Source organism: Ceratotherium simum, chromosome 8 (genome assembly GCF_057802395.1).
Source record: "Ceratotherium simum simum isolate JZ-2026a chromosome 8, ASM5780239v1, whole genome shotgun sequence".
NCBI lineage: Eukaryota > Metazoa > Chordata > Mammalia > Perissodactyla > Rhinocerotidae > Ceratotherium > Ceratotherium simum.
Window position 1 is genome coordinate 59564677 of NC_141907.1, and position 23036 is coordinate 59587712.

General features: G+C 38.0%; 1 protein-coding gene across 1 annotated transcript; it reads left to right on the plus strand.

Moving 5' to 3' along the window:
* Positions 1-992: 992 nt before the first annotated feature.
* Positions 993-19960, plus strand: AFM (afamin). The gene is made up of 14 exons (XM_087434670.1): positions 993-1080; positions 3239-3287; positions 3592-3724; positions 4425-4636; positions 5466-5598; positions 6196-6293; positions 7079-7208; positions 9531-9745; positions 12832-12964; positions 15503-15600; positions 16644-16776; positions 17520-17743; positions 18590-18722; positions 19925-19960. The coding sequence occupies exons 1-14, from the start codon at positions 993-995 to the stop codon at positions 19958-19960; spliced, it is 1815 nt and encodes a 604-aa protein (XP_087290796.1).
* Positions 19961-23036: the final 3076 nt, after the last annotated feature.

Below are 23036 nucleotides of genomic sequence, written 5' to 3' on the forward strand. Positions count from 1 at the left end.
TTATTTTAATTTTGTATTGGTATAGATTCGTGAATTCTTTTTCAAAAATTTAATGGGTTATGATGCATTCCTGTCATTATTTATTTTAATTGTCAAATTGTCCCATTGGCTTCTATCTCCTTTTGACATGCCCCCATCAGCTTTTGAGCACTTCTTTAGTTTCTGGCACGATGTTCTCAGCTCATCTTATACTTCTCACATTCCAGCCTTGGAATCATTCGTTTCTGTAAAAAGCCCAGGATCCTTGTAGTAGAGAAGAGTGTTTAGAACTCAAGATGCGAGCACTAAATGTGCTCCTTGCTTCTTGGTTATTATTGCTTTCAAGCCCTTTTAGTGGACATAACTAAAAAATAGATTTCTTTCTTTATCATGTATTTAAAAATATTTCCATATTTAGGATCATGTTCTTAGTAGAGATTCCCAGAATTTGAGTGATTGGTTCAAATAACAAATATTTTTAAGACTATTGATCCTTATTATAAACTTGTTTTCCAAAAACTTTCATTATATGGGCACTTGTTTTGCTATACATTTACCAGAATTAAATATCTTAATTGTTTTTTTTCTAATTCTATCAGATAGATAAAAATTATTACTTTTTAGTTTAACTTCCTTTCATTACCAGCAAAATTTAGCACCTTTCTAGTTGCATTTCCTCTGTGGCGAATTATTTATTCTAGTCCTTTTTCCTTTAGCATCTGCAATATTTCAAGATTTTTTTTGGTCGTCTATTTGGTTAGGTATTGTGCATACTTAACCTGTGGACTTTTTTTCTAACTCAATAGATTTTTCTAGTGAAGCACAGAGATAATTTTTTCCTAGTTAATAATTAGCAAAAAATTCTGCAGTGTGATCAAATAAAAATCAAATATGAGGTATATGAGAAATAGATTAAACAGGTTACTTTTTTACTAATACTGTCAAAGAATAATATAAAAACTTGATTTTCCTCAGTCATGTAACTTTCTTTTGTGAACGTGATTTCTAAAACAATGAAACAGTTAAAACTTATAGGTTTTGTTATTTTCTTGTTCTTTTTGACTGAATCCCTAACCCTGCCCACAAAGCTTCAAGATGTAGGTAAGAAATTTTACTTGTATATCAGCTAAAGAATGACTAAGTTGGGATAATTTCTATTTTTTTAACCTTGTTTTCTTTCAATTTAATTTTTCACTTGTTTTTTTCTCCCTCCTGCTAGTTTGTATATACTGATCAGAAATCCTGAACTAACCTTCCCAGATTTTGTATTTTGCCGGTCATATTACCCAGTCTATGGACAGAGAGAATTATCACACTCAGCAAATGGTCACCAGCCTTACGGCAGTACAGAAAGTGTTGCTGGGAGATATAATTTGGATTTGAAAATATTAGTATTTCTTGCAAATGTGTATAGTGTATGGTAACAGTGGATCATTAGATATGAGTTGGGATTTTTCTGGAAGCTTTGGTTGTCAAATGTATCTCTTAACTAAGTGATAAACATTTTTAGGGTATACAGTTTCCTCCAACTGTACAGTTTGTAAATCTCCCCAAGCCTGTACATCCCCCTAAACCTGGCCAAGACAGTGTCAGTCTGGAGGAAAGGGTGATTTTTATATTTCTTCTACCTAAAGGGTGAATACTTTGAACTTCATCTGTTCAGAGGAGATGTCTTTGTAATCACTTTGCCTGAAAAGAGCACCTTTTTGTAACTTGTACAAAGGTACCATAAGCATTGCAGTGGCCCTGAAGATGTAGATGGTGTCTTAGAGTTCAGTACCCCCCACAGCGCCTCCTAGTGAGATCAGTCACAGGTCTTGAAGAAGAGTAGTCGTTCTTGAGTGCTCCTTCTCCTTTGCCCCTTGTAACAACTTGTTTAAAAATCACATTGATTTTTGTCTATTTAATATCTTTTGCATCCATGTTTTCCATTGCATTTCCATTGTACTACCAAAATTCATGTCCTGCTGATTTCTCAATAGGACAGTTTCAAAAGTCTCCTAATGGGCTTCTTGCTTTTTTACGTCCATCCATTCATCCTTCTATCCATTTATTTGACAAATAGTTCTTGTCACTTTCTATTTGTCAGGCACTGTGGGAGATCCCAGCATATTAGATATACCACAACCTGGCTGGTTTTTCTTAGCATAAAGAAATTATTATGTTACTATTCTACATAAACATTTTCCATGGCTCTTCATGGCTTCCAATTGCAGCCCAAATTCCTCAGCTCTATATGCAAGACCACCCCTCCCCATCCAGAATCAGGTCCTTCCTATCCTAAGTTCCATTATTCTTCTTTATGACCCACTTTCTCACCCAAGTGGATTAATTGACTTTCCCCAAATACATCCCAAGATTTCTCATCATTGTGCTTTCACTCACATCATTCTCTTCACACAAAAAGACGAGGCTCCGTATTTCTCTGTTAACTGGAATCTTGTACATTTTTTCAGACTCAACTCATATGCCACCCCTACTATAATCCTTTTCTGGTTCCTCACCCAGGGATCAAAAAACATTCCTGTCATATACTTAGCCACATTACTTTAGAATGTCATATACATTCTAAATTGGATTATAGTCATGTTTGGGAGTCGCTTGCACCATGAGAATACCTAGGAACCTGAGGTCCATGGGAGATGTCTTAGTCATCATTGATTAACTCCTAGTGTTCTGCACAATACTTTGCAAAAGTAAGGACCCCATAAAAGTAGACTATTGGACAAATGTAAATGTGCTCTGCTTTAGTATATACTCACTGGGAAGGAATCAATGATTTTAGACTAGTCCAGAGATCACCTAAATATCTGTGTCTGGCTAGCACTATAAACTATACCGACCACCAGCATGTTAAGGCATCTCTTGTTGGGCCCTGTCATGGCATTACATTACACATCAGTTATCCTTCATGTTACTTTTCTAGTCATACGTAATACATATGTAGCATGGAAATGGTGCTTGTATTTGACATCTGTGGCTGGGGAGCCATCAATGGCACATCTAAAGTCTGGTCAGTTTGAGATTAATTCAAGTCAATTCAACTTAATGAATATTTCTTAAGCACATAATCAGCTGTGATTAAGATCTTGCATTTGGTTCATATGAGTTCTCTTCTTCTTGTTAAATATGCCAAATTATATTCTACCATCAGTTTTCCATTTTGTACTTCATAAATTTAGATATCATGTATAGTTATTTATTGGGAAAGTGTTAAAATGCCAGGATATATAATAACCTAAATATCTTTGCTTTTCAGATGATGCCAGTATCACCCAGAAATTTATAGAAAAGAATATTGGATACATGTGAGTTTCTCTAAACTCTTTTTGATGATGATGGTGTTTAACGTAATCTCATTTCATCTATTCTAGAAATGTTAATGTTTCTCAAAAGTAATTTAATTAGGTAGAAACCATATCAAAAAAGTAAATACAGTATTAATCATAATATTCAGATGAGGCAATTGAATTGTCAAGTTGTAAAATTTGTAGCTTTCACATGTTGATAATTTCCTGGGACTAGTCAGCAAGTGGATGTTCCTGTGAGTTTTTGTAGGGCATGCATGGGAATTCTGCAGGTGATCATTGTGTATTCTGTGGACTGTTGCAGCACCATCATTGCATTTTCTCAGTATGTTCAGGAGGCATCCTTTGAAGAAGTAGAAATATTGGTAAAAATCATGACGAAATATGGAGAGCAATGCTTGGATGAAGTGACAATCCCAGACTGTCCAAGATTAACTGTAAGCAAATTGTTTGCACGTCTTAAACAAACACATTTGTCAACACTGAGAGAATTTTTGGCTTGAAAATATAAAAAAAGAGATACTCTATGCCCCTCATTTTTATTTTGCCTGACTTCAGTATTTAGGACAAGGTACTTTCCTAAGAGAGATGCAATTCTGTATTATGATACTCAGGAGGACTTGGCTATGAGCTTTCAGTCCATGTATGTTTACAGGCAGGGGGGCAGCCAATAGCCTGGCAAAGTGCATGGAAGCACAAAGGTACCCTCCTCAGCTGTCTCTCTCAATATGTACTCTGCCATCACACCCCTTTTCTTGGCCTCCCCCAAATAGAGTCACCATCTGCCTCTCTAGAAAACTATTACTGAACACTCTAACTAAATACTTTACCAACACATTCACACCCTGACCCTGTCACCCTGGGAGGGGAAGAAAAAAGCCATTATGTAAGGGAAATGTAGGCAGCAAAGTAAAAGTAAGAGGTTAAAGAGCCTCAGGTTAGGATAGAGAAAGGTCCCTAAAGTGTGGGGTGGTTGTCAAGGGTGTAGGTAAAGATGATCTGCTGGTAATATTGGGAAAATTGGAATCTCTTTCCCAAAGGGTAATACTCACCACTCATTGTATCCATTGTGTTGTCTCAGAAGGTTGAGAAATTTTACAATGAACAAAAAGTGTCTTTTACTTTTCTGTTGTCTAGAATGATATTTTATTGGAAAGGACATGTGCTGTGAAGGGGCTGCCACAAAAGTATAATTTTTCGCACTGCTGCAGTATGGTTGACTTTGAAAGAGAACGTTGTTTCTTTCATAATAAGAAATCTGATATAGGATTTCTGCCTCCTCTCCCTACTCTGGATCTTGAAGAGAAATGCCTGACTTATAAAAATAACAGAGAATCTTTTCTAAACAAGTAAGTTTACTTGTAGTAGAAAAATGATCTAATTGAAGAATTGTTCTTAGGCTAAATCCAATATCTATTCCAAAGGAACATAACTGAGATCATTGATTGATTATTTCATTCAACTCATATTGTGGGTCAGATTCTGTGTTGAGGATATAAACATGAACAAGTTTTGAAACCTGCTTTCAAGATTCTTTCATTAATGTTGTGTATTTTCTAATGTGATAAGCCCTAGAACAGAAGTGTGTTCATGATGCCAAATTGCTACTGGAAGAAATGATATGGTCTTCCCAAAGGGAAGGTACAGCTTTTACCAAGGGGAAACATTAAATCAATGAATGTTTAGCAAAAATCTGTTTTAAACAGTGCAGTAATTGCAGAAGCAGAGACTTTTTATGGAAAGCTGGTGTGCTCATCGAAACCTAAATCACAAGTTAGTTTGAACCTAAGTGAACATGATCCTTGACTCTCAGATGGAGTGTATAAAAGTAACTGTTCTTTGAACATGGGAGGGAGAGCTGCTGACCATCAAGCAGCACAGGGAAGGAAAGAATAGCCGTAGCTCAGTGTTCAGGATTAGAACTGCAATCTTCTCTCTTATTTTGGAGTTGACAACCTCAGTGATAAGACTTACTGGAGACTGGATAATGCTGCCTTATATTGAAGCCTTCTGTAATGGGAAATCCTTCTTCCTCTTAACCTCATTTTCACTACTTGATCTTCTTGTTTTTTCCTATCTTTTCTTTCCCTTCCCTTATCTTCTCTTCCCTTACTTACCATTCTTTCATTTCTTTCCTTTTTCTCCCTTTCCCTCCTTCTCTCTTTTTTTCTTTTTTAGTTATATCTATGAAGTTTCCAGAAGGAACCCCTTTGTTTTCGCCCCTACGCTTCTAACTGTTGCTGCTCATTTTGAAGAGATGGCTAAAACATGTTGTGAAGAACAAGACAAAGCTAACTGCTTTCGAACAAAGGTAGGTATTATATTTATTTTATTAAAAGGATAAGGAGTCACCCAACACTGAAGATCCTTACTGAGAAGTAAATTATAGCAAAAGAGTTGTTTACCATTTATCAATCATTCTCTTGCCACTTTCACCGGTTTTTCAACCCATTGGCCACCTGCTACTGATCTAAATTTCTTATTACCTGAGACCGTTGAAAGACAATTGCCTATTTCCTGGGTCTGTCTTCTGGCTTTTTCTTCCTTGTAAATTGGAAGAAAGCCCTAATGAGTGAATAAACATGACATTTGTCTTCTATCCTGGACAAGCCATCTTTTGGCTTCCCATAAAATTTAATTATCCCACTAGAGATGGACAAGGTCACAGCACACTGAACCACTCATCTTCCCATCAAGAGCAATTCAGTCATCAGGAAGACTGGCCCTACCCTTATATTATGCCACAAATGCATGTTTCTTTCGATATGTAAATTTACTAAGATAAAAATCTCATAGATTTTCTGTTTCCGAGCAAACTTTGGAATAATTTGATTGACATATAGTTAAGAAATAGGAGCATAGTGGGATTTTGCTCTTGCTTCGACAGATCTTTTTCTTTCTCCTCCAGGCGGAATCTGTCATACAATATTTAAAAGCATTATCTTCTTACCAAAAAAATGTCTGTGGGGCACTTATGAAATTTGGACTGCAAGTCTTAAAATCTATGTGAGTTTTATAAAATGTATCTTGTCTCTACTTGTATTTTCTTCTCTGTGTCCCATTTTGTTAATTGTGGATGACTTTTCATTTATACTCTTCCTAGTTCCCCAGGGATTTTGAGGTGGGTCTCAGTCTATGTGGATAGCTTAGAACCAGGACATTAGGTCAGAATAAGAGAAGACCTGGGAGGTGGGGAGACCCCAGAGAGAAAGAGGGCTACTTCTGAGATATTGCTTGGTTAGTTGGGAATCTGAATTGGTCTGGGAGTTCCCAACCAGTGTTTTAAAACCTCCAAGAGCTTTAGACATGACTTATCCATCCATCTTTGACCTTAATAACTAGGAGACAACCTTATAATGATAAATTTTATCTCAGGTGTTCACCCTAACCAATTAGTAATGATGCAGGTGCAATGTCTTGAGAAAAATTCTGAGCTTTCTAATAGATTAACAGGAAAGAGTTCTATGATGAATTATCTATGCCTGCCATGGGCTCACAACGGGAAGTGGTGGTCCTTACAAGACGTGTTCTGCTATAAAAACTATGGAAGAGAACGCATCTCTGAGGCCTTTTTTTCCAGTCCTGATCCAGGACTCGAAATATCAGCCTAGGATTTTCAAAGTGATCATGTGGGCCATGCAATATATAAACAGCTATTTGGTAAAGACATGTATGATGAAAACAAGAGTACCGATGCTTATTGTAGCTGTTTTGTACTGTATCAACAAAGAGCTCCTTCTTGTCTTAACTGCTGTTCAAGTTATTTTAATGGTTTATCAATCTCTTTCCAGAAACCTTGCTATACTTAGTCAAAAATTCCCCAAGATTGAATTTAAGGAACTTACTTCCCTCCTAGAAGATATTTCTTCCAAGTATGAAGCATGCTGTGAAGGGGATGGTGTGCAGTGTATCCGTGGAAGGGTAAATATTCTCTAAAACCAAGTAAAAATAGTGATTTCTGGAAGCCATTTTTTATTCTGAAGTTGCATTAATGTGTGGCTACTTACCTACAATAAAATCAGAATGTTAATAAATGGTTAAATAATAACATAAAATAAATAAAATAAAAAATAAGATGTTAACAAATAAGCCCAAATAAAACTTTGAGGGTTTTTTCTACATGAGGTTGTTTGTTTTTAGATTACTCAACAGATTGTATTTTACATGGGTAAATGTCCTTGACATAAAACTTCAGGAATTAGAATTTGTGAACATTCATTTAGGCTAGATTGAAGTTTTCTTTAATATTGCAAATCCTCTTGTAGAAATATTAAAAATTAATAGTTAAGCTCAGAGGATGGTTTGTTCCCATCATGTTTTTAAGAGCTGCTGTCTCTGAGGTTCTTCAGAGCTGCTATTTAGGAACAGTCTTTCCAAAGAAGTGGACATGTTAATTTAAAATAACTCTTTCTCTGTTCTTTAATGTGATTCTCTAAGGCATATACTAATAAGTATATTGTTGACCTAGAGTGAGTTGTTCAGGCACACAAAGGTAACAATTTCATTAAAAATATCCTGACTTCTTAGTTGAAATTAGGCCTTTTCTTAGTGACTTTTAATTACTTTTACTGTTTTAAATTCACAGTGAAATAGTATGTTAATTAAATAACTTGAGTTTTAGAATATAAAGGTATATACATTCTATTTCAAGCAGTGAACAGCAGATGTCCCCAACAATTATTTTGTCCCTAACTGAACTTCAATTAAAAGCAATCTCACTCACCATTTACTTTGCATTGTTTGTTTATGGGGATGTGGGTTTTGTAATGTTAAATATAATGTACTGAATTAGGATATAATTGAAAATTTGTCTACGAAGTTTGCAGCTGAGACTAAGGGATCATATCACATCCTTAATATCCTTCTCTTTAATGCCTTCATGGAGAAATAAGAGGAAGTGAATTGTAGTTCATTCAAAATAGAACTGAATTCTCAGGCAATAAGAGATGTGTTGCCTAGAACAATGATGGCCTTAATGTGAGATGTGCATGTGTTTGCAAAGATTGGCTCCCTCGTTCTATATTGTTTGTTGGAAACATGGTGCAAACTCCACTCCATTTCTTACGTCAACCTGGAGCTTCACCCCGTTCCTCACCCTCAATGTTCACCAGAAGATTCACGCAGGAGAACAGCTTGAGCCAAGTCAGAGAGGCCAGGTGTTTTGATGGAGCTCAACTTAGTTCATGTGAAGCTGGAACAGAGAGAAGGAAAAATGTGCAGCCTCATTCTGAAGAGTCTGGAGAAGGGTCTAGAGCTTTTAGACCCTTTCTGGATCAGCTTTTAAAAAGTTATCCAACTAATGTCTAAATAAGATAATTCACTGTTTCCTTTATTTCCGTAACTTTATGTGGAGCTCAGAATTGGGATGAAGAATAGGGAGAGAGGATAGAGTAATGTTTTGTATTTTGTACATTTGATAATTCGAACAGCTTCAACTTAATAATATCCACAGGAAAATGACAACAATGAGTACAATAGCTTCTTATGATTAGGAAGTCTTTATCTGGTAGTTGCTATAGTGGTTCATTTGTTTACCATTCTTTCGTTCAGTTATCAGATATTTACTGAGTTTCTACTACGTGCTTGGCAATGTAGTTTCACGCCACAAGAGAAGAAATCTAGGATTATAGACACAGCCACGCTCTGTGTAATGACGTTTCAGTCAACAACAGACTGCCTCTACGACGATGGTCCCATAAGATTAGTAGTATATAGCCTAGGTGTATAGTAGGCTATACCATATAGGCTTGTGTAAGTACACTCTATGACGTTTGCATGATGACGAAATCACCTAACCCCGCATTTCTCAGAACATACTCCTGTCCTTAAGGGACGCATGACTATTATAGTAACATGTCTTTGGTGGCCTTCATTGAAGCACAGGTGAACTCTTATGGGAAAAAAAACAACATTTAAAATTTAAATGCCAATATCTCAGAGGAGTAGGGGTAAAGTATTTAGAAGACTGATATTTAACAATGAATATGATTTTATAATAGAGTCTATTTTTCATAATTATATCATCTAAAATCCTGAGAAATAAAGCTTGCATTAATATGAAACTTCATGTGTATTAAATTAATACAAAATTTAAATAAATATAGTCTCTCAAATTAGCTGATGAAGCAATGCCAGATGTTATGTTTAAGGTTGGTTTTGCATGCAGCCATTCCATTGTGAGGGAAAATCCAGCCCTGAAGAAATTATAAAAACAAAGTCATTTCTCATTCTTATTTGGTACAGAGCAAGGTTATGAGCCATATTTGTTCAAAACAAGATGCTATCTCCAGCAAAATCAAAGAGTGCTGTGAAGAGAAAATACCAAAGCGTGGCGAGTGCATAATTTACTCAAATAAAGATGACAGGCCAAAGGACTTATCTCTAAGAGAAGCAAAATTTACTGAAAATGAAAATGTGTGTGAACAACGAGATGCTGACCAAGACACCTTCATGGCTGAGTAACATAACTCTATATTGAAATTTATAAGGCAAATAGAAACTTATGATTTGACCTATTTTTGCTAACTTGGGTGGAAGAAATGGGAACCATTTAAATCTTTGGGTGTCACATAATTAAAAAAAAATCATGACTATAGAAGATAGTATTTTCACATGATTTTAAGAAAATGTAATTGTGTTATTATAGTGATGGCTAACATTTATTGAGTACTTGACATGTGCCAGACAATGGGCTAAGTATTTTATATGGATTATCTATTTTAATTCTCACAACAGTCGTGTAAAATAAGTATGATTTCCCCCAACTTTTCAGATGAGAAAATTGAGATACAGAGAAGTTAAGCAACTTGTTCAAGGTTCACAGCTAAAAATGTCAGAGTGAGGATTTGACCCAGAGGTCTGGCCTAAGAAGTTGAGACTTAACTGCTATGTTATGGCACCCTACAGCTATTCAGGGGAAGGCTAGTGGTCTTGGAGCCAAAGGGACTATATTTGAGTCCTGACTGAGTCATTGGAACAAGTTAACCTCTGTGTATTTTAGATCATCATACACAAAATTCATACAAAAATATTCATTCATTCAAAGTTTGTTGGTAATGAAACATAATCCAGGGACTTTACTAAGTTAGGCAGGATTTTTGTCTCCAGTGAGCTTTCATCAATAGGGAATGTGATGTGGGAAGAGATAGACTTATAAATAAATGAGTGCAAGAAATATTCTTTCATTTCTGGTAGCACTATGTGATAGGTAATGTGGAGACAGAGGAGAAGGTGATCAATTGTACTAGGGACCCTGGAAAGGCTTGATAGGGAAGAGGTACCTGAAGAAGTTTTGGTAATCTAGAGAGAAGGGGTAGAGTATGGATAGAAGTATAAAGCTACTTGGTGTGTATGTGGCTGTGAGTAGGGTATCCGTCGTGAGAGGCGAGGGTAGTGACAGGTAGATGGGGTCAGATCATGCAGGCATGCTAAGTAACAAGATGGCACTGAAGGATTTTCACTGAAGAATAAGGAAGGACAAAATCACTTTTGTTTTTTAGAAACTTCATCTGGAATGAATCCCAGTTTGGGGCTTAGGTGGTTGGGTAAGTAGTTTTCGCATTCAACGAGATGGGAAGTACGGGTGAAGCTTTTGTGGGAAGGAGAATCTGTTTGGATCAGAACACATTGACTTTGAGGCACCTGTCAAGTAACTAATTGGGAATGTCACTAGACAAATTTATATGTGAACCTGGAGCTCTGGAAGGAGGTCTGGATTGAAGAAATAGGCTAAAGAATACTTACGAATTTTAAGCGCTCGTCTACTACTAACCAATTTAATTTTCAAAACAACCCTCTGAGGTTAGAATGCTTTTATTATCCTTATTTTATAGGCAAGGAAACTGAAGGACAGAGGTCAAGTAACTTGCTCTAAAGTCACACAGCTAAGAGGCGGTGGAGCCAGGATGCAAAGGCAAGCAGCCGGGCTCCAGACTCCTGCTCTTATAACCACCGTGCTTCATTGCTTCTCACGAGTCATGGATATTAAGTCAAATTAAACCAAACAAATGATAGATGTATGCATTTCACTTGTACCTGACACGTGTTCACTAAATGGAAGTAATTTTTATCACCATCATCACTATCATCGTCATCATCAGTATTACAACATAGCTAGTGTTTGAAGCGTGGGGAGAAATGATAGAGCCACAGTGAGCATGCTGAGCCAGAAATAGAGCGTTAAGGTGCAATCTTTCTGAATGTAAACATTTGACACGAGACCTCAATGGATCTGCCAGGCTAGGGGAGGCTGCCAGGGGCTTTTGTTTGCAACATTTTGGTGGTGTGTTTTTCGGTGTAACTTTATTCCTGGGGAAAGGTCCATGGCTTACACCAGATGTTAAGAGGAGCCCCTGATTCTCTGAAGGTTAAACACCACTGCTTTAGGCTATGGGACCCACAAATGGGACAGAGAAGGCAGATGGAGAAGCAGGAGAGACCATGTCAGAGAAACCAAGATTAATGGAGAGAATGGAAGGCTGCAAAACAAAAAAGGATGAAGAGAGTTTCCTGGACTTGAAAAAACTACTGTGAGGTATCGCCCTCACAGACCATGGAAGACCTTTTAGCTTATTTTGAATGACTAGGTAAGGTTCTTTTACAAAGAGGACTGTAAATAGCACAGCTGAGGTACTTAGAGAAGACACCCCTCTTTTGAGAAGAGAGTCAGCTTGGTTTAAAAAAGAATGAAGTAGGTATCCCATGGGCCCTAGGTTTAAATTTTATACTTCCATTAATAGCAAGGTGTTTAACCAGTCTGAGACTTCATTTCCTCAGGTATAAAACAGTACTTATCTCCAGGACTAAGTGAAGTTCAATGAGAAAGTGTTCATAAAGACCACGAAGCAGATCTTTAGCTCTTATGCCCAAAGCTTGATCTAATGCCTAGCACCTACCAAGGGCTTAATAAATGTTAGCCTCTTTCCTCTCCCTTTCCCACTTTCTCCCCAAATCATACCCACCAAGACCCTTGGGGCCTCTCACTGAGGCCATGGAAACCACTGCCAGTGACTTAGAGCTACAGGGGTGATTCCTCCCATACTTGACAAGAGACAGGATGAAGTCACAGGCAAAGGCTGCTCCACAATCTCGCACCATGGCGGCACTGGGTGTGGGGAGAAAGCCATATTTCCACCATTTTAGGTTGAAAGTTTGAAAGCGTTTTCCAACAGAATTGTACTTGATATAATTCTCAATATAATATACTCAATATTTTCTAAAGTATTGGTAACATGATATACTATTTCTGATGTTTTATGGATTAAATCATTCTAATAATTAACTCTGAATAACCAATAATTCTACCCTCCCTAGTAGTGGTAAAAACGTTGTTAGTTTAAAAAATAATGTGGAAAAGAACCTTTGTAAAATGATCTCCTGTAGTCAAAATGCCCTCTTCAATCACTCCCTGACCAAAGCAGAGGAGGAATGTAGCATTTGAAAGCAGACTCAGTGTTAGAAGATCTGATTAGACCAAAAGATAGCAAGATTTGGTGTTTTGCTCTTTCTTTAAGTTCTAATATCTGAAGTATTTTACACGTCACAGGTTTCTTTATGAATACTCAAGAAGGCATCCAGAACTGTCTACATCCGAACTTTTAAGAATTGCTAGAGTGTACAAGGATCTCCTGGAAGAGTGCTGCAAGACAGAGAACCCTCCAGACTGTTACGGCAATGCGGTAGGTTCCATTTTCATAGACTCAGAGAACAAAACACAACAAAACAACACACTCAAAAATTCATATCAAAATTTTACTCTGGTTTAGAGGGTAGAAACGTGATTGACCAATCTGAGTCTACTTCAACTTCACTGTAAGCTGACCACTGGGAAGACCAATCATCAGTCTGGGTCATGCATAATGTTTTGAACTAACGATCCTGCGTGTTGACGCGAAAAACTCTTCCCGTGAAACATTTTACATTTATGTTTTTATTTACGTCCTCTGTATTTTATTGAACCATATTGGATTTTTTTATGACTGTAAAAGTAATAAATGATTATTAAAGATGATGAGAAGAGTACGAGTACCAAAAGTTATAAAGAAAAAAACAAAAACTTTCTGATTCTGTCACTGAGAAATAGCTATAATTAACATTTTCTTTCATCTTTTCTATGCATATATGCATATATATGTGTGTGTGTTTATAAATAAGATTGGAATAATACTTTCTTAAAAAATTTTTGGATTTGTTTTTTACAGAAAACTTTTTATGTCATTAAACAGACTTCAAAATGCACTTTATTTTAAATGATGGTTTCCCATCATAATAATTTATTTAGCTACTCTCCTACTGTGTGTTGGACATTTCACATGTTTAGTTAGGTTGTTTTTGCTTTTATAAGCAACACTGAGGTGAGTATCTCATTCCATTTATCTTTATTAATATTTATCATTATTTTCTTAAAATAGATTATCAGAAGGGAAACTATTAGGTAAAAATATATAGAACTTTAAAAAAAAATTTAATATAAATGGCTAAGTTACTTTCTAGAATGTTTTACCAGCAGATAGTCCTACAACACTGCTTGAAAATTCTCATTTCACCCCACCTTCACCAACATTGCACATGGAAATTAGCTTTGCTAGACTTATATGTAAAAAATAGTGGCTGTGTTTTAAGCATTCATTTGATTTTTTCATGAGGCGAAGCTCTTCCCATATGATTTTAGCTATTGTAGTTATAAATTTCCTGCGAACAATTTGTTCATGTCTGTTACCCATTTTCCTGTTGAAATTAGTGTATTTTTAATATCAATTCAGATGCACTCCTTATGTATTGTAGAAATTCATTATTTGACATTTCTGATTTGTTTATCATTCGATATGTACTGCTTTTGTTCTATTTAAAAGATTACTTCCACTTGCCATAAAAGCCAATTTATACTCATTCATATTTAAGCAAGGAAGTAAGAAGACTTGAGTTTCAGTCCAGCTCTGCCACTGTCCCTAATGAGGAGGTCTGTTCCTGATCCTTAAGTGAATCATAGTACTAGAAAATTCTTTTTTTATGTGGAGACACGATTTGTCCCACAGCACCCATCCACTAGTGTATAGTTTGCTCTCTGGTGGCCACTCAGTAGATATCCAATTTTACCCCACATGAGAGAGAGTTTGTCAAATATTGGAAGACAGTTAGTGGAGGTTTTAAGTTCTAATTCTAAATAATGAAAAAGAAGGCATAAAATAAAGATAAATATGATTGAAAATGTTCCGTAGCAATACAATCTGGGTCATTGTAGGCAAGTCACTTGACTTTATGAGGCCAGTTTCCTTTTTTTTTTTTTGTGAGGAAGATCAGCCCTGAGTTAACATCCATGCTAATCCTCCTTTTTTTTTTGTGCTGAGGAAGACCAGCTCTGAGCTAACATCCATTTGCCAATCCTCCTCCTTATATTTTTTTCCCCAAAGCCCCAGTAGGTAGTTGTATGTCATAGTTGCACTTCCTTCTAGTTGCTGTATGTGGGACGTGGCCTCAGCATGGCCGGAGAAGTGGTGCGTCAGGGCGCGCCGGGATCCGAACCCGGGCCGCCAGCAGCGGAGCGCATGCACTTAACCGCTAAGCTACGGGGCCGGCCCAGTTTCCTTTATGTAAAAATGAGATAACTGCTCTGGCCACTTCAAAGTGAGAACTGAATATGATCATTGTCAACATAAGATTTTATTTATTTATTTATTTATTTTGTGAGAAAGATCGGCCCTGAGCTAACATCTGCCAATCCTCCTCTTTTTGCTGAGGAAGACTGGCCCTGGGCTAACATCCATGCCCATCTTCCTCCACTTTATATGGGACGCCACCACAGCATGGCTTGCCAAGCTGTGCGTCAGTGCGCGCCCGGGATCTGAACCGGTGAACCCCGGGCCACCGCAGCGGAGCGCGCGCACTTAACTGCTTGCACCACCGGGCCAGCCCAACATAAGATTTTAATTATACTTTGTAAACTGGAAACATCTAAAAAAATGCACAAGATGATAATGATGAAAAATTTGGACTTACAAATTTTAGTAAAAAAGTATCTATATCTATAACTATAATTGAAAAGATTCAAATTCTTACACGAATATATAAAAAACTACCCTCAATTTAGTGAGTAATGTATGGTGATGATAGTTTGAAAATACTATATACATTTTAAAAAGCTATTTGACAAGTTGACATGAAGCTTATGATTAAATTTTAGATAAGGTGCTCATAAACATGATTGTTTTTATTTTCAGGAATACAAATTCAATGAGACAACTCAGAGAAGCCTCAAGATAGTACAACGAGAATGTGAACATTTGCAGAATTTGGGGAAGGATGGCTTGAAATACCAGTAAGTGGTTTGCACAAGTAGGTTAACACTTATGACCAGGATAAAATAGTGCCACGAAATGTCAAAAAGTTAGCTCAGTCTTTCAGTTATGGTGAATTCATAAACTCTGGGAAAGAATAAAAACACAAAAGTCAAGAATGCACATTGAGCTGTCATATTGAGCCTTTACCAGGAATGAGGCTAGAAATTAAAGAAATACAGGATTTGGGACAAATTGTTTCGCTAATACTTTAGTTTTTGTTTGGACTTGTCTTTCTCACTCCCAACCCAGAAAGTCTGGATTCTACCCCATTTCGGGGGGGCATGGGGAGGGATGGAGCAAACTTCAGGTTGTAACAATTTCCCAAGGAAAAGGTGATTTGCCCAAGGTTTTGACCCATCTTACCAAGTTTATGGAAGTAATTCTGGATTTGCTTAACACTGTCATATTTATTTTTTAGTGCTCTTGTGAACTTGAATGAATAATACAAGGTTTATTCTGGATTTTCTTAATTAATTACTATGATAATTTAGTGTGTATTGAAACCAAACATCTTCTAATCAAAACAAAACACAGTTCAAACAATATGATTTCACTATTTCTGCAATCTTGCTCTTAGCTGAGAAGTCAAACTCAGCCCATTAAAGATCTTAGTTTCCTTCACCTCAGACTATCCTTTTCCAACATGTATCTATTAAATTCTCCCTTGAGAATATTTATTAACTATGCAAGGGATTTCAAGCAGGATTTTACATACTAGCCCATGTCTTTCCTGCCAAGAAGCTCCTTTACTCACAGGTAAGACAGGACAGGCAAATCTCAGAGTTTTTGAGATTACCATGAAATCAGAAGGAAGCCAAAATACAGAGATCTAGGAGGCAGGGTGCAGGAAAATAGGGAGTGAAGAGACATTTCTCTACTGCTTTATGAGACAGCTGAGGTTCATGTTGCTCTTACATTGGTCGTCTGTAGCCTTGAAGGGTCAGGGTTTCAAGTAGTAGCTAGACAACAGAAAAGGGGTATATGCTTTTGTTCAGAACCAAACAGACAAATGTTCTTTCAGCTACCTTATCAAACTCACAAGGATAGCCCCCCAGCTCTCCACTGAAGAACTGACCTTTCTCGGCCAGGAGAAGGCGGCGGCGTTGACCACCTGCTGCACACTGAGCGAGGAGTTCGCCTGCGTTGATAACTTGGTGAGCGTGGCCCACGTACCTGACTATTCCTAAAACGAGAAAGGACATCTGTACTCATTAATTTATAGTGATTATCCATCTTCCTCTCCTCATTGTTTTTAACATCGTTAAGCAAGGAATGTCAAGTTTTGTTTTTGGCTCACTATGTCAAAATCCTAAGGAGCAAAGGAGAACGTCTTAAATGTTTCCTTGGGGTTTTCTGAATCATTTTTCTTACTTCTTCTTATTTATAGGAGGAATAATTTGTTAGGGCAAATGACTTAGGAATCACAATATTGTTTCAGAATGATACAGGAAACTCTGTAATTTTAAGAAATGTTACAAATTCTCCCTCTTGCTCCACTAGGCCAGTAAGAGAACAGCTGTGTCCAGCCCAATATTGAGTTGGGTGTATCTCTTTAGGGATGAGGTGGAGATTACCATGGGGGACATCCTAGGAGGGGAATAAATCTAAGGGCCACAGTGTTTGGCTGCTACTTTCAGTTGGCTGTTTGTTGTTCTGTGCTCACAATTACAAATTTGTATATATGTTAACAAGAAATTCATCTATAGGCATCTAAATCGCTATGGCTTGAATTTCTGTTATAATGCTATTTAGGACCCCAGCCTCTACTTTTCTTTATACATAGTGTTGTGTTATGAGTGCATGGGTTTTTCTGAGTAAAGTTAACAGTGATCTCAGAACAATCTAACTATTCATCCAACCATATTTCAAAACTCCATTCCAACTTTCATTGGTACAGGTGGATTTAGTTCTTGGAGAGTTATGTGGAATAAATGAAAATCGGAGCATCAACCCTGCTGTGGACCACTGTTGTAAAACAGACTTTGCCTTCAGAAGGCCCTGCTTTGAGGGCTTGGAAGCTGATAAAACATATGTGCCTCCATCTACCTCTCAAGGTTTATTTACCTTTCACACAGACTTGTGTCAGGCTCATAAAGAAGAGCTCCAGAGAAAGAAAGACAGGTACATCCTCTTCCATTCATCTTTTCTTCAGCCTGAAGACACACCATGTAGTAGTGAGAAGGTTTATTGTAATGGATTTTGGTGTTACAATGGAATTTGGTGTTACTGTTCTTCCCATCAAATTGTCCAGTTTCACTAGTTCAGAAAAACACAGGAGCATATCTATTCCCATCGTTTATAAATCAAACCTGGCCATTCTTTCCCTTTGCTAGAGACTTGGAGTGTCCAGTAGACTGAGATTTGGAAACGTGAGTTGGGGCAGCCAGCAAAATGTCTCATAGGCAGGTTCATAATGAATGGGATTTTCCTGAGAGAATGTCATAGATGTCTGCCCTGAGAATCTCACTTAATGTTTGAAAAAAGGAGAGGTCCAAAAGAGACAGGAATTTTATTTCTGTTTTCTCAGGGAATGCTATAAATGCCGATGAGTAAGACCTATTTTTTGGATTTAGGCATTGTCTTTATCAAGTGAAGTGGAAACAGTACCCAGCTACTGAGGAAGGAGGAATGGAGGTTGTTTTGGACATAAATTTTCTAGAAAGATCAAAAGTAGTTATATATTCTATAATACTGTGCATAATAAAGACCTAATATATGTTCACATTTTTTATGCCATTTTGTCTGTAATTATATAACCCTCCATACCATGGAATCCATCCCATAAGTTTAAGAGGAAAGTTTCAGGAGATCCTTTCAAATGTGGACTATTTTAACTTTTTACATTCACCCAAATTGAGACCCCCACCCCCCCCCCCAAGTCAGGTGAGACTGTAACAAGCATTTTGGGAAAGAGGAGCTTCAGAAAGAAATTGTTAATTAATTCTATTTGACGTCTTTGGGTCCCAGGTTTCTTGTCGACTTAGTGAAACTGAAGCCTGAATTTAGAGACGAGGAACTCCAGTCACTGCTTACAGATTTCTCTAACGTGGTGGAGACATGCTGCAAGGCCGAGGGGCCAGAAACCTGCTTTAATGAAGAGGTAGTTGTATTTCTTTTCCATTGAAATTCAACTGGTATTCCTGGTCAAGGAAAACAAAACAGAACTCCCCACAGGATGCTGCTTCCTCCCTGCAATGTCTCTGAGGCCTATATTTGAGGGCAATTGCTACGCAACTAGTATGCAGATGTCTCTCTGTCAGGATTTGGGCACTGTCTTCTTGGTGACAACACAGTGTAAGAAAAGATGTCAGGATAACCCAGGTTCTAATTCCAACAGTCTTGGTCATATGACTTAAACTGAACTGCCATTCACCATCTGTAAGTGAAGATGGTAATAATTATCCTTGAATTATACCACTGGTCCTGACTCTTCTGTTTTGAATCACCCATTATCTTAATAAAACAAACAGTCAAACTGACTTGCAAAGGAAATCACACCAGTTCCAAAGGGAGGGGAGCAGGAAGGATATTAGGAAGTGAAGTCTTTCAGGGGGTGGCTGTGTCACCTTCCCGAGCCTTGTCCCAGCCTCCCTCAGTTGAGAATACATGTGTGTGAAGTGGGAAAGTGGGAGGCAAGGGTAGCAAGGGGAAAAGAGAGGAGATATGTTCCCTGCTTGTTTTCACTCCAGTGGCTGGAGTGTGTGACCGACCTGCGGTGCTCCGGGAGCTTCAGGTACCTTCGAAGTCAGCCTCCCTGGATGGCTCCTTGGAAGAACTTCTTCACTGTTTTCCAACTTCCTTTCTCACTATTCCTTCTCTAGCAACACCCACTCCACTCCAGACGCACTCACAATTCATGTACACACACGTAACTTGTGCACACTCACGTACTTTAGGCACACGCACAGGCACACACAATCACAGCTTTCGTTCTGGTTGAGAGCCCTCTACTTCTCCAAGTGAGAGCTCAGTCTGTGGGAATTTTTCTTTTGGTACAAATTATTAGTTTTAAAAAATAGGCTTAATTTAATTAGAAGGTATTAATCAATACCCAGAATCTGAGTGAGTGTGTACGTTGAGGCCACGTAAAGGGAGGGATGAACTCACTGGCAGTTCGTCAAAAGTTTGAGGTGTCTGTTCCCACGTTCACTTGAAGGAAGAGTGTGCGCCGTCTTCCTGAACAATATGGAAGTGGTTTAATGTGTCTTTAAAAAATCCAAGGCAACATGCTTCTCTAAATTTAAATAATAATATCTTAAATTTTTCTTCCTGAGTGTTTTTACTTCTTTTTTTCCCTCTCAGGGTCCAAAATTGGCAGCCAAAAGCCGGGCTCCTTGAGAAACATCAAGTAAAAACCATCAAAGGTAATCCTTTCTATCTAAATCAAATGCCAAATGTCTTTGTAGCTCATTTGGTCACCCTGGCTTTTTGCCCTCCTGCTTCAATGTCCATCTCTGGTTTATCCCACATGCCTTGTGCCTAATAGCCCCCAGTGTTGGTCTGGTAACGTTTCTCTGGGTATCATTCACTCCTTAGGGGGTGGCACTGCTGCCTCTGTGCTAACACTTCTCTTACTGTTCAAGCAATTTTCTGAATAGCCAAAAGGCACCCCCTGCTCTGCCTTTCTGCCATTGCGCTTGGCTGTCTGGACCAGAAAGGAGAAGCAATCGAATCTCTGAATGTTGAGAGAGAGGAGGGGGTTGGGATGGGCAGACAGGCCTCAGTAAACCTGTTCTAAGAGTCTTGCTGCAGCGTTTCTCTAAATGAAAAGCAATATGTTTGTGATTTCAAAAAGACATATAAAGGATGCCCTCTCCCCTGCAGTTTATGTAAGACTCATCCAAAAACAAAATTAGGAACAAAATGCTGGGTAGATATAGCAATGATGTACAATGTCTGAAGAGACCTGGACCCCCACAGAGAGCATGTGTGAATCTACAAGTGGTAAAACACAGTTACCACTAACTGTTTTTTATATACGTGACTTTCCACCACCCAAGTTATAACATTTCATATTCTTTTGCTACTATTGCTAATAAGATACTATTTTTTCTTCCCAGGTTGCAGAGAAAAGAGGAAGACCAACTTACCTGCTTCCTATCTGTCCTATGGCCAATTTCATTTTCTGAGGAGAACACAGTGAAACGATTCTTCTGTAGCCTTTACTTGAAATCACGTTATTGCAGCAAGCAATAAATGCAAAACTGTAAAGTTATTTCTCAAAGACCAATGTCGTGTCAACTTGATAACAAAATTAAACAATTAAGAGTCATTCGTTCAGCATCTTTCGCTCACTGGCTAAACTTACCCTACTCCATGGAAGGCAGGACTCTGAAATAGCAACTGTGTGGGCAGAGTCCTCATAGATTCTGTTTTTTCTTGCTCCCGGGAAGGAAATGGGGATTTGAGGGCACGCAGCATTGCTGCTGCTGTCTCTACTACTGCTAGCTAGCATTTATTGAATGTTTTCAATGTACCAAATATTGTCCTAGGTACTTTTCATGAATCATTTAATCCTAACTACTCTTTGAAGTAGGCGTCATTTTTAACCCCATTTTACAAACGGGGAACCTGAGGCTTGGGGAGGTAAGCTAATCTGTTCACTGTCACATGACTAGTAACTGACAGAACCAAAGTTTGAATGTGAGTCCTCTAATTCCAGAACAATATCTTTAGCTACTGTACACCCTGCCTCCTAGGTATGGCCATGTTGTATGCCTTATTCAGAGAAAGGGAGCAGTGCCCAAGGCGTCAGTGACAGTGGCACTTTTCTCCCTCCATTCTGCACCAAAACTGCTGTTATGTTGGAGCTGTAAGTGCTTGGCTATGACGTCTAAGGAGAGGAGAGTGGTAGGTACTGGGAAGCCAGGAAATGAAGGTTAGTCATGGGCTCATGGCCTGATTATCCTGACTGTTCTCTAAACATTTAAGCTTTTTAGTGTTTCAAGGGCTGAAATTGAAGATGATGACTATTTAGTAGGTAATAAGTGAGAATTTTCCAAGAGTCTTTTTGGTATAGCATTTAGAACATAGTCTTTGAGATTCTCATTCATTTATTCCACAAATATTTATTAGACTCCTACTGTGTGTCAGACATTGTGGTTACAATTGTGAGCCAGATTCGACATGCCTCTTGTGTCTCGCTGGGCAGGGCAGAAGGACAGTAAGCAAGCAATCACATACGACGTCACAGGTGCAGGGATGGTAAAAGGCCCCTGCTGTGGGTGTGTATTGCACAGGTACTCAATCTAAGCTGAAGATGCAGGGTGAGAAGAGGGTGGGGGACTTCCAAATCCTACAGCCGCTAACTTGTTGTATGGCCTCAGTTTCGCTACAATCTACAACCTCCATTTCTTTGTGTAGGATGGGATAATAATCTCCACATCAAAAAGGCTTTAGAGAAATGTGTTAAATTACTATATAAAGTACCCACTACAATGGCCAGCAGGTAATAGGTATTTAATTCATGAAGCTATTTTGTCCTTTTACCATTTCTCCAAATATTCTCATTTACTAATGAGGATAACAAAGAAGAAAGTTTTACTTAAATAATAGATAACAGATTTAGCAAACAGAAGTGAAACAGAGCACAGAGAGCTAATTCAATTTTGTGCCTAATAGTGGATTCTATTATGTGTCCAATACTGTGCCAAGAGCAGCAGATACGAAACCAGAGACCCAGGAACCTGCTGCCATCAGCAAGACTCTATTATCACAGAGGAACTGCCATGCAACTTTCTCTCCACTGACGTGCCAGAGAATGCACTAACAAAAGCAGGTAACCAGTGCAATGTGAGGAAAAGAGGGTAAGGAATGGTTTATTCAAAGACATTTTGCCCAGAGAAGAGAAGATTTGCAACAAGGGCAAGTACACTTACTCTGTATTGCTCAAACAGAACTCATACCAATGAATAGAATAGAACTCCTTGGACGCCATGCAGGAAGAATTTTCTAGTATTAGAGATATTTGTAAAAGTGATAAGCCTCAGGGTGCAAATAATGAGTGCCAAAATTGCATGTGCATGCACTGTCACCACCCAGGTTTTTGGTGGGATCCAGGGATGCAGTCCTGGTCTTTCTAAGGTTTCTTTGAACTCTATTTCTATGACTTGGACAAGAATTAGGTTTTCTGTGAAAATAATATTTATTAAAAATCATCGTTGTGTCTTGTACTTGTATACCTCCCATTTTTTATCTTAAAGGTCAGCTGGAAGAGCTTACTATCTTAGAGAACAAATTCTGTGTTGTCTTTTGAATCCTATCACAAAACCTATTCCCTTGCCTTTGCTTAAATAATCCTCACTACTTGTCTTTCCTATGGTCTGAAATTTCCCCATTGATCCCTAATAGGAGACAATATCTTTTTATGTTTTCAAGAATCTCTTACCCTGAGAGGAGGGTTCCCACGGAAAGT